The sequence below is a fragment of the Podarcis bocagei genome (genome assembly GCF_964188305.1).
Source record: "Podarcis bocagei genome assembly, chromosome: 5".
NCBI lineage: Eukaryota > Metazoa > Chordata > Lepidosauria > Squamata > Lacertidae > Podarcis > Podarcis bocagei.
The window spans coordinates 96,615,765-96,628,381 of record NC_138129.1 but is presented as its reverse complement, the minus strand read 5'-3'; the positions used below and the strand labels follow the sequence as shown (position 1 = coordinate 96,628,381).

Here is a 12,617-nt window from a genome sequence, read left to right as displayed (position 1 = left end):
AGCTGGTGATGGAGTTCCAGTGTTATCAAGTAACACAAGAAGGATTCTTCAGTCGCTACCTTGTACTGTTGGATGGATTCATCAGTTCATGAATTATGTTCGGAGTACTGTCCAACAGTGGCCTGGCTAGAAACTAAATGAAATATGGCAACCAGAAAAGGGGCATATCTCTTGGCCGTGACTCCCTGTGACCATGCAAATGACAGAATATAATTTTGCAGTCTTGCAAAGTCTGCCTTATGATGCAGACTTTGGCCTGAACTAGTTCTCCATCTTTAGTTGATGAGGGTAGAGAGAGTTGCGCTTATATTGCATTTTCTGAAAATGAGTAGAATCAAATGACTGCTAATGGGGAGACATGGTAGATATAGAAAGCTGTCTCAAAAAGTAATTATTGACTTGTCAATAGGCCATATCCTGCTGCAGAGCCAATGCCTGATAGTTTTTTAAAAAGGTTTAGTTTCAGTATAGACTTCTTCCTTGTTGGCTTTAACTGAGGTTACTTAAATGCTTTTATTTTCTGAGTCTTTAGAGTACTTTAGGCTGTAGCCCTATATGCATTTACTTGAGAGTAAGTCCAATTAAACTCAGTGGGACTTACTTTTGAGTAGACGTGTATGGGATTGCACTGCCAATGAAATTTTGTGTTTATGTGGGCTGACAGGATAATATGGAGGGTCATCATTGCCTGGAGAGATTTTATATGCTTCAAATCTTATGAGTTTATCTTATGGCTTAGCAGGTATATGGTTCCAGGGGCTTGTATCCATATTTTGCTGAGGTGTCCTCCTGCACTATGTGCATGGTATTAACAAATAAAAACTCATATTTGTTGTAAGTTTTACTGTCTCTTGACAAGGTTCCAGTTACAGATAGGTAGTCGTGTTGGTCTGCCATAGTCAAAATAAAAAAATTCCTTCCAGTAGCACCTTAAAGACCAACTAAGTTAGTTCTTGGTATGAGCTTTCGTGTGCATGCACACTTCTTCAGATACACTGAAACAGAAGTTGCCAGATCCTTCTATATAGAGAGAAGGTGGGGAGGGGTATTACTCAGAAGGGTGGTGAAAATGGGAGATTGGCAGATAGCTGAGATGAGCCTGTTGACGACTCTTAATGACTGCAATAGGTCTTACAGGAAAAGGCAAGGGGTGAGAAGGTGAAAAATGGCTAAGTCATGTATAATGAGATAAGAATCCAATGCCTTTGTTAAAACACTGTCTTTGTTCTTTGTTTGAACAAAGACATTGGATTCTTATCTCATTATACATGACTCGTTAAGAGTCGTCAACAGGCTCATCTCAGCTATCTGCCAATCTCCCATTCCCACCACCCTTCTGAGTAATACCCCTCCCCACCTTCTCACTATATAGAAGGATCTGGCAACTTCTGTTTCAGTGTATCTGAAGAAGTGTGCATGCACACGAAAGCTCATACCAAGAACTAACTTAGTTGGTCTTTAAGGTGCTACTGGAAGGAATTTTTTTATTTTGTCTCTTGACAAGTGCACAATAGCCATGTGTGGATCTGCCACCACACTATCAACTCTCCCATGCACACAGATCCCCCAATTTCCATGTATTAGTCTCTCCCCTATTGTGCAGCCCCCTTTGCACACACACTCCAAGCTGATCTATGTTATCGTATCTTTAAGATAGGTAGAATCTGAAGGGCAAGTATGTTAGCGAAAATTAAATTCAGTTGATGGATGTTGTACATATATGGGTGTTTGCTTGTTAATAAAATACCTGTTCTAAATTCTTGCATTGAATCTGGGGCTTCATGTTGAAGATAACACATGATACCAGGAGTTAAATACATGATTGTAGGAAGATACTATGGAATATTTGAGGACTCCTTCATCTCTGTCATATAAGGCAGCTGAGGAATGGAAGAGAGAGAAGTTTAAAAACAGCCTCCCCACCCTTGTCAGTGCCTCTCCTTTCTCGCTGTACTCCAACAATGGCAGAGATTTAAGTAGAGCAGGGATGGTGTGACACTGGGTATTTTTGAATTATAAAAACCCAGTTTTAACAAGGAGGAATAACAGAATGAGTACAACACAAACAGCTGACACTGAAGTCTTTCCGAATGCCGTTCTCACTGTCCTGAAATATTGTTTTAAACAGCCCCTCCCCTGTGTGTTTCCTTGCTCGCTCATGTCTGCCATCGTTTGAAAACTTTTTCCTCTCAGCATCTCTAAATCCCTGCTTTATTCAGACCTCTGCCACTCAAAACAACCACTTTTTCCTTTTCAGTTTTCCTTCCTTTGCAACTTTCCCTTCTTTCATTCCTCAGCTGCCTTGTGAGAAAGAAAGGATGTGGAGCTCACAAATACTTCGTAAAGGTAAAGGGACCCGTGACCGTTAGTCCAGTTGTGGCCGACTCTGGGGTTGCGGTGCTTTATTGGCCGAGGGAGCCGGCGTACAGCTTCCGGGTCATGTGGCCAGTATGACTAAGCCGCTTCTGGCGAACCAGAGCAGCACACGGAAACGCCGTTTACCTTCCCACCGGAGTGGTATCTATTTATCTACTTACACTTTGATGTGCTTTCGAACTGCTAGGTTGGCAGGAGCAGGGACTGAGCGACGGGAGCTCACCCCATTGCGGGGATTCGAACCGCCAACCAGTCCTTTTCTAAAACCTCTGCCATTGTTTAAAGCTGCCACTTCCCTCAGTTTCCTCCATCCCTGCTTTATTGAAACTTCTGCCATTGTTTTAATAGCACTTCCCCACCATCTCTCATTTGTTGGAAATATATCTCAGCCTTTCACTAGTTTCCAGAAGATCTAGTTCGTATTGTTATTACACAATGCAGCAGTGCATTTTCCTCTCCAAATACCTCATGGCTATTTTCAATACCTGGAATTTAGTTGGTATAACAGGTCTCTGCCTCCTACAGTTTCATAAGGCCACAGTGATACCATTTGCCTTGAATTGAAGCCTTGAACTCAAGTCCCAGCCCATTCCCAAGGTAACTCTACAGTATATTTTTGAAATATTCTGTTGTTTCCTTCAAAATCTCAAAAAGTCACAACCCTATTCAGCACCAGATCAATTAAGCTTTCAGTCATCCCTTCTATATCCTACTCTGAAGTAGCGAAATCGGCATATCACCCATGCTTCCATTGTGGAAGGGCTGTAAATCAGTGGTATTATGATTTTATTAATTAGATTTCTCATTCACTATCTTGCCCAAAGCAACTTACAACCAAGCAAACAGACAATAAACCCCACATAGATGCACTGTGGTAGAGCATCTGTTTTGCATGAAGATCCCAGGTCCAATTCCCAGCATCCCTGGATAGGTCTAGGACAGGGGTCTGCAACCCGCGGCTCCGGAGCCGCATGTGGCTCTTTTACACCTTTGTCGCGGCTCCGGGGCGGATACTAGTGAGGGGAGGAGGCGCATTGTGCGCCCCGACACTCCCCACTGTGGCGGGCGCTGTACTGGCTGTGATGTCACATGGGGGTTGTGCGTGCGTTAGTCACGCACCGTCCTGACGTCACCTTCCCGCCCGCGCGCTACATTGTAAGGGGCATGTACGCTGGTCACTGCATTGAAAGGGGGCCTGTACGCTGGTCACTGTTTTGAAGGGGAGTGAAGAACACACACACACAAAAAGGTAACTTGTTAATTTAACATTTATTTCTATGAGGAGTAATTCTGAGGGGTCAAAGAAATAATTAAAAAGTGACAAAAAAGTTATTTTTATAATGACGAGTTTTGCGGCTCCCAGTTTTTTTCCCTTCAGAAACGGGTCCAAGTGGCTCTTTTTGTCTTAAAGGTTGCAGACCCCTGGTCTAGGAGATTCTGGCCTGAAACCCCAAAGAGTCACTGCCAGTTAGGGATGGGGGACTTCATCCTGAGGGCCATATTTCCTAGTAGATATCCTTCCAGGAGTTATATGCCAAGGGTGGGGTAACATGCAACTCTATAGCCCTGTCACACACAAGTCATCTCTTCAGCAAGGACAACTTCCATCCAGCCAAAACATAATGTGAGCCAGTGACGGTGTGGTTTGGGGAGGTGTCACCTAGGAAGAGATCAGCAGGCCAGTCAGAGACTAGGGAGGACCACAGGTTCCCCACCACTGATAGACCAATGCTCATCAAGGGGTTTGGACCTGGGTGCTATCAATACATCAATCACTAACACTGGAATGAGGCGAGTCCATTTGGGCTCTCCACTGGTGCCTGCATGCTGCAGTGAGCTGAGTTCTGAGAGACCGAAACCCAACAAGACTTCAGCCTCAGTCCAGTAAACCTGAAGGAGCGTTTCCACCCCCATTATTCTGCTCACATGCTGAGGACCTGCTCCGAGGGCCTTCTGGCGGTTCCCTCGCTGCGAGAACCAGGCAGAGGGCCTTCTCAGTAGTGGAACCCGCCCTGTGGAACACCCTCCCACCAGATGTCAAAGAGAAAAACAACTACCAGACTTTTAGAAGACATCTGAAGGCAGCCCTGTTTAAGGAAGCTTTTAATGTTTAATAGACTATTGTATATTAATATTTTGTTGGAAGCCACCCAGAGTGGCTGGGGAAACCCAGCCAGATGGGCGGGGTATAAATAATAAATTATGATGATGATGGTGGTGATGATGATGATGTCTTTGTGGGTGGGTAGATAATTGAGTTAGGACGTTAGGTAGAAATCCTGTTCTCAATGAAGGTCATACTCCACTTGAAAAAGCATGTTCATAGTCTCTGAAAACTCATAGCTCCATCACTCATTGAAGGTGTAAGTTGTCTCTGTGGCTAAGAACACCCGTGATGAACTTCACCCATTCCTGGACAGGGATATAATCAACCTGCCAAGTAGCAGCAGAACCACCCAACACACTGCCTCGTAAGAGCCAAACCAGGTGGATATTGCGGCCAATGTGATCAAAAGCAGCTGAAAGGACTGCATGAATGAGCAATATTGCCCTTCCCCTAGAATAAGTCATATTTTGAGGTGACCAATGTATTTTCTAAACCAACATCACTCTTGAAATCAGATTGAAATGGGGCCAGAAAATCGGTGTCCTCCAACAGTGGCATAGCGTGGGTTGTCAGCACCCGGGGCAAGGCAAGTAATTTGCGCCCCCTAACCCGTGGATTTGCGCCCCCTAACCCCCAGACGTTGCGCCCGGTGCGGCCGGCCCCCCCTGCACCCCCACGCTACGCCACTGTCCTCTAAGAGTTCCTGCAGTTGCTTAACCACCATTGTTTAACACCATATTCCCCAAGAAGGAGCTACGTGTGACCAGTCCTTGGGGTCAAGGAATGAATATTAATAAGAGAAACCAAGACAAAATCCAGCAAAAGTTAGTTGCAAGAAGACTTTTGAGACAACTTGTGGCAAAACATTTCCTGGACTGTCTGCTGGTAAGGGAAACATATAAATGAATGCTCAGCCATATGAAGGAATAAACCCTCCCTGCAGATAGAAAACTAGATGCAAGGGGGAAGGACTCTGGACATCTTTTCCCTCCACCATGCCCATTTTTTGTAAGACCCCCCCCCCATGTGGTACAATCCAGAAAGACTTCTATTTGAGCAGCTCTTGTTGGGAGAGTCAGTGGAATTTGGGCTAGTTGTGATTTATGTTTTGCTGGATTATGCCCAAAATCTTCAGTTCCCAGAAGCAATGATTTGGGCACATGAAGAAAAGGCTAACATATCATATCAGTCATGAGCTAAGCATGGTCATACCTGAAGTCAGCCAGACAAAATGATTATGTTCAAAACATAGCTTGTCACCTGTGAATAAGTGTTTCTCCAAGCGCTTTCTCCACCTCCTCTCCCACACTGATCTTGCGCAGTGAAATATTCAACATGCCCTCTGGTATCCATGTGGCTGCTTTGAAAGCTGAGCAAACATCAAAAAATTTACATTTACATTCTGCTTGATGAGGAGTGCCATGTAGCTCCAGAGGTCTTGGGCTGGGGTCCTGCTGAGTGGGGTTTTGTTGCTGTTATCGATACTACATTTTTATTATTATTATTTTTAGCTGTTCTTAGGATTTATGTGCTGGGATGTGCTAGGTAGCGCTGTGGATTAAACCGATCAGAAGGTCGATCAGAAGGTCGGCGGTTCGAATCCCTGTGACGGGGTGAGCTCCCATTGCTCGGTCCCTGATCCTGCCCACCTAGCAGTTCGAGAGCACATCAAAGTGCAAGTAGATAAATAGGTACTACTCCGGCGGGAAGGTAAACAGCTGCTCTGGTTCGCCAGAAGCGGCTTAGTCATGCTGGCCACATGACCCGGAAGCTGTACGCCGGCTCCCTCGGCCAGTAAAGCGAGATGAGCACCACAACCCCAGAGTCGGCCACGACTGGACCTAATGGTCAGGGGTCCCTTTACCTTTACCTATGATTTATGTGGATATTAGTCAATTTTGTGTACTTTTTGAAGTGTTTTGCTTATTGTTTATGGCTACTTTTGTAATTATGGGGTTTTTTTCATGCTGAAAGCTGCTTAAAACATGGTTTTAACCAGTGCTTTTCTTCTAGAAAAAAACCTGTGCTGGTACAACAACCGTGAAGCTGTTACAGGCAGTGCCAGATTTTTAACCAGTGTTTTTCTTCTACGCAAAAAAGGTGCCGGTGTTGCGTACTGTTGAGCAGCCCCAGAAACCCCACCACTGGTTTTAACTACGGACAGGTGGCATACAAATAAAATGGTGATAACATTTACACAAATATAGGTAAAGGGACCCCTGACCATTAGGTCCAGTCGTGGCCGACTTTGGGGTTGCGGCGCTCATCTCGCTTTATTGGCCGAGGGAGCCAGCGTTTGTCCGCAGACAGCTTCCGGGTCATGTGGCCAGCAGGACTAAGCCGCTTCTGGCGAACCAGAGCAGCGCACGGAAACGCCGTTTACCTTCCCGCCGGAGTGGTACCTATTTATCTACTTGCACTTCAAATCTCCTGTTACTATCATCCATTAAAATAAAACAATTTAAAAAAAAACACAAACCGAAAGGTGGAGAACACAAAAACATTTCAAGAAAGGAGAATATGTTTCTAACCTCACCCTCTATTCTCGAATGGATTTTATGTTAGAAAGTGCATTAAATAAATACTTTAATTAATTTTTAAAAGTGTTTGGCTTTTTAAAAATATGGCATAATAAGAATACTCCCCCCCCCAATACTTGAGGGAACATCTATTAGGAATAATAATGATCAAATGTATTTGACTCTTTATCCCGGCCAGTGGCGTAGCGTGGGGGGGTGCCAGGGGTGCCGGCCGCACCGGGCGCAACATCTGGGGGGGGCGCGAGTCCAGAGGAAAGGGACAAGTTCCTTCCTCCGCCGGGCTCCCCGCCGCCACCGCCAGCCTTGCGCCCCTAGCGCGCGCGCGCCCCCCGCCGCCGCTGCAGCTGCGCTCCACTCACTGCTCGCAGGAGGAGCAGCCGCTGCAGCAGCGCCGACGCTGCCACCGACGCCTGGCCAGGCACGGGCAGCCTCCGCACCCCGACGCCGACGCCATCCCCTCGGCCCAGCCACAGGCGGCAGCTGCTTCTGCCGACTGGGAGGGAGGAGAGCTCCAAGGGGCCTCGCTGCGCCTAAACCCTCCGAGAGGAAGCCGGCGGGCGGGCGAGGGTCTCCCGGCAGAAGGGGGCGCCGCTGGCTCCGGCTCTCAGCGCTGGCTCTCCGGCTCTCTCTTGACTCATGGCTTCCCGGGGCTGAGAGAAGCAGGCTCAGCCTGGAATAATATTGAGTTGGATCATGGCTGGTGGGAAAGGGGTTAGGCAGGGACCCTCTCCTCTACGCTCTGCTGCCCCCCCCCCCGCCCTTCAGACTGCTCAGGCCAGGTAGAAACCTCCTTCTACTAAGTAAGACGTAGGAAATGCCACTAAAACAATTTTGCTTTATCCCAAAGCTGTGGAAACTTTAAAGATATTGTACACTTTATCCAAAAACGGTGTTTTTCTTGACTGAAAGTTACTCTGGCTGCTACTTCGTTCTGCAGCTCTAGCAGCACTTCTTGCAAAGAAACAGCAACGTCTTTTTCTTGTTTATTTCTCTAGGTCACTTCTGTTTTCTTCACTTCTCACTTCTCTCTCTGCCCCCCCCCCCCGTCTCGTGCCGTACCCGCCCCATTTACAGGATTTTCATCTGTGGCCCCCTTAGAATATCCTGGGGGGAGGGCCCAGGGAGCCATATGGCCCCCAGTTGAGAAACACTGCGCTAAAAGATGGCCAGAATGCAGAAGCCTAATACAAAAAAGTCATAAAAATCCAAATCTGTCAGGAGCACCCATCCCTCTGCCCTTCAGCCTCACTGGAGGCACCTGGCGCACAGAGGGAATAGACACCCCCCTGCGCAAAGTCCGGGTCTGGGGTCTCTCCTCGGTAGCCGGCGGGCATCGTGGGGAGCGCGGAAAGACCCGGTGCAGGATGTGAACGGCCATGTTTATGGTGTGAAGCGCCCTGAGATCTATGGATGAAGGGCGGTATACAAATTTAATTCACCACCACCATCATCTTCGAGGGTGGGGGCTGGGAAAAGAGAGGGGGGTTCTCCCTTTCTAGACCTCTTTAAAATATGCTCGCGATGGCTCCTGGCCACAAAGGCTAAGCGTGGCACTCAGTGGCGTAGCGTGGGGGTGCAGGGGGGGCGGGCGCACCTGGCGCAACATCTGGGGGGCGCGCTCCACGGGTTAGGGGGCGCAAAATCCACGGGTTAGGGGGCGCAAATTACTTGCCTTGCCCCGGGTGCTGACAACCCACGCTACGCCACTGATCCCGGCTATCCTAGGCGTCATTTTAAAGTTCGGTTCCACTGGTGAAGCGGAGGCGCGCGCGCGTGCGCGGGACGGGGCGGGGCGGGGCGGAGGCTCCCGTTGAGCCGCCGACGTCGCGGGGCGGGGCCTCGGGCGGGAGGCGGAGCCATCGCCGCCCCTGGAGGACCGGAGGTGGGAAGGGTGGGCGAGAAGGAGCCGCTCTGCCCCTCGCCCCCTCAGCTCTGTGGTCAAGATGGCGGCGGCGGGGGTTGAGGGGGCGAGTCCGTGAGGGCCTGTCCGGAGCGCGGTGGCGAGGAGGAGGAAGAGGCGGCAGGGCAGCCCTGTGGGGAAGCGGGCCTGGGCGGGCGCGGCTGGGGGAGCGTCGCCGGCGGCGGCATGTGAGCGCGAGGCGGCGGCCGAGGGCTGTGGCGGGGGCCCGAGACGGGCGGGGGACGGGGATGGGGCAGCAGGTGGGCCGCGTCGGGGAGCCGGGCGCCTCCTCCGCGCTCCAGCAGCCGGCGGCGGCGACGCAGCAGCAGCAGCAACAGCCGCCGCCTCTTTCCCAGCCCCAGCCGAGGGGGCTCCGGGGCAGCGCAGCCAGGCCCGCCGGCCGGAGGCGAGAGGTGGCCGCCCCGCGAGGGGCCGAGAGCGGCTTCAATATCTTCACCCAACACGGTAAGGTGGGAAGGGAACGGGGGGGGGGGGGAGAGAGAGAGAGACCGGGGGCGAGGAGGCTGCCGCAGATGCTGGGCGCGGGTGGGTGTGGCGCTGAGGCGAGGGCTGGGGGGCGGCGAGCGAAGCCTCCTCCTTTCCGGGGGGGGCGGGCAGGCACACCCGCCCCCGCTCAAAAAAAAAACACAACAGGAAGAATTGCGCTCTTGCATCAGACAAAGGTCTTCCTGGTCCAGCATGTTGTTCCCAGCAGTGGCCTGTTAGATGCCTGGAGGGGAGGGACCGGCCAAGCAGGAAGGCAGCAGCCCTTCCCTGTTGTATGCTCTCCCCCCCCCCCAAAAGCACCTTGTCCTTGACAGGTATACTGCTCTGAACCAAGATTGTGGCTCCAGTTTAACTGTTTCAGGGCATATGGGTAGGTAACCTCTGCGGACCTAGCTCGTGCTTGACTTTAGGGTCTCTCGAGCTTGTGAGCCATCCCCCCATGGCTGCAAACCGACCTGGCGAAAGCTTATTCCCACAATAAATGCATTGGTCTTCTAAGTGTTCTTTTTGTTTTTGCTGCAGCACACGACAAGGCTGCCTCTCTGGAATACATAGCAGTTTTTGTTATTCCCCTGGAATATTTGTATATATGGTCAGCTTTCATGTTTACTGCACACTTGAGTGAGTTGGTTGTTTAAGGTAGTCTAAATCAGTGTTCCCCAACCTTGGGCCTCCAGCTGTTTTTGGACTACAATTCCCATCATCCTTGACCACTGGTCTTGCTAGCGAGGGATGATGGGAGTTGTAGTCCAAAAACAGCTGGAGGCCCAAGGTTGGGGAACTCTGGTCTAAATGTTCTGGTGCTACAGATGTAGGTCAAAGGCGTGCATCCCTTTAGAATGCCCTGTGTTAGTAATGTTGCTATAGTGGTGAGATATGTTTTAGAAATTGCAACAAAATGCTTTGCTTTATCTGCAATTGGGCTGTTTTCCACAGCAGGCTTTAGGTCCTCCCGTTTTGATTTTGTGTGTATGTGCTTCCTGCCAACATCTGTTTGTCTATTAATATATCTTCTGGTTCACCTTCACCCTTGCTCTGTCAGTTGCTGCCTTTTCTTTCCCCATCTCCTGATTGTTGTGATAAAGTTAATTTTGGTAAGGATGAACCTCATCCTAAGGTGCCTGTCACAAATTGTGGCAACTGAGATATGCATTGCATTGCTTAGAAGGTGCCAAAGACGTTACATTATTTCAGAACCTTATGGTCACTGTTTATCAGGGTTCCTTTCTACATTATTTGGTGACATTGTGATGGCAGCTCTGCTCTTAGGGTAACAGTCTGCTCTGTGATTACCTTTACCAGCAGAGATGACAGCAGAAGAGAACTGTGTGTGTCCTCTCTTGAGGAAAAAGTCAGCATCTGTAGCTGGGAGGCTGTGGGTATGTCTGTGAGAGATGTAATGCTATTAAGAAACACATTGCATATCAAGGTAAAAAAGCAGTATTGGCTACTTATATTGTTATTGTTCTTTCATTATCTCCTGACAAACTTAATGTAGCATGGTAGCAACTTTGCAGTATAATGAGTGGTATTCAACTGAGTTTTACTCAAAATAGACACATTAAAATTAACGAGCATGCCTAAATTGGGTCCATTAATAGCAATGGGTTTACTCTGAGTAAAACTTGGTTACATACCACTCATGAAAAGCTGCAGTTAGTCTAAAACAGAACCCCTCCTCAGGATGATTACCAATTTGTCTTAATTTCAGTAATTTGTAATACTACTTGTGATTTTTACCACATTTGACTATAATTTATTTTAAGTTCATGTGGTCATTGTTGCAAATGGATTGATTGAGATCCATATGTATGAACTACTTTAGCTGGATGAGAAGTACCTGACCAAGGAGTTCGGTTATGTTTATGGTGATGTAGGCAGAATACAGCAGGTTCTCTAGATTACAACTATAATTTTAAAAGTTTCTATGTTATATTAAAAAAAATCCATGTGGAATTGACACCTGTGGACGTCTGTGCTTTACACATTGTTTTGGGATATGCCCTAGAGAAATTGCTAAATTTGTGTTGAGTGCTGGCCAGATCCGCTCAGCAACACAACCATTCTCTTCTGCATGAAATGGAGTAGAATACACCAAATGCTCTGATCCTGTGTGTACATTTCAGGAGAAAGTGAGCATTGGTGGAAAAGTCACTTTAATAAAACTTGCCCAAGGTTCATTGAGGAACCTTTTCATAATTTCTTGGGTTCTCTGGAACACCCTTTGAAAACTGCTAGGAAAGGAGGGTGTAGCTGGTACAGGATTTGCAGAGCCACTTCCATACGGCAAATATGCTTTGCGTGGAAGGGGAGATGCTGGTGTAACAACTGCTGTATCATATACCCACTTAATGCAGCGTGGGGGTGGGAAATGTACCACTTGGAAAATCCCCCAAACAGTGCAAAAATAGCAGGAGCACAAACAAGGCGCACCAATTGGGGAAATGTGCCAGCAATGCCGCCTACACAAAGAGGGAGTGAATGAACTCGCAGTGATGAGGACATGTTCCAGAACACCTCCCTGTAATGCACACAATGATGCCACAGTGCCCCTGCTCCATGATCTCCAGTGGAACAGACAAAAATATCCCTGCTGCTCCCAGTCCCCAGGCATATGTACCAATCGGGATTTGAATCTTCTTGGGCTGCTCAAGCACTGTTTTTGAGCACTGAACGTAAAGAGAGGGCAGAAGAAGCCACACAACACAGCAACAGCAGAGCTTCCTTGGCTACTAATCATGAGCCCATCATACCTTCTCACCTGCTGAGGCCAGCCAAATTCAGCTCTTCCTAGCATGTGGGGGGGGGGTGAAATCCCCATCCAGCAAGTGGCAAAATCATAGCCTTTATTCCACACTATCTAGGGTGTAATGGATTCTGAAAAGATATGTGTAGGGTTGTTAACCAGCAGGGCATCTGTGTCTTGGGCCTTCAGACAGCAGAGTAGCAGGCACCAGCTCTTTGTTGCCTGTTGCATACCTATCTGTCTTAAAGTTTTCCAAGGTCCTGGTTCCTGTCTAGAGTCAGTAAGGTTGTCATTGTCCATGGCAGAACAGGCAGGAGGCGTTCCCGTCACTGCTGATCATGGGGTGGGCCTTCCTTGTGATCTATGTGGAGCTGGGTGTGGCCTGTGGAGAGTAAAGGGAAGAGATTGAAAGGGTATCTAGTAATACCTGGAACAAATAGA

General features: G+C 48.5%; 1 protein-coding gene across 5 annotated transcripts in view; it reads left to right on the top strand.

Moving 5' to 3' along the window:
* Nucleotides 1-9,171: 9,171 nt before the first annotated feature.
* Nucleotides 9,172-12,617, top strand: part of ABL2 (ABL proto-oncogene 2, non-receptor tyrosine kinase) — a gene marked incomplete at its 5' end in the record, with an annotated part of 85,332 nt that continues 81,886 nt past the window's right edge. For all 5 annotated transcript variants that reach the window (XM_081194320.1, XM_081194319.1, XM_081194318.1 and 2 more), the window contains one exon: nt 9,172-9,388. In XM_081194320.1, coding sequence (XP_081050446.1) covers nt 9,172-9,388 — 217 coding nt within the window. The remainder of the gene's footprint in view (nt 9,389-12,617) is intronic.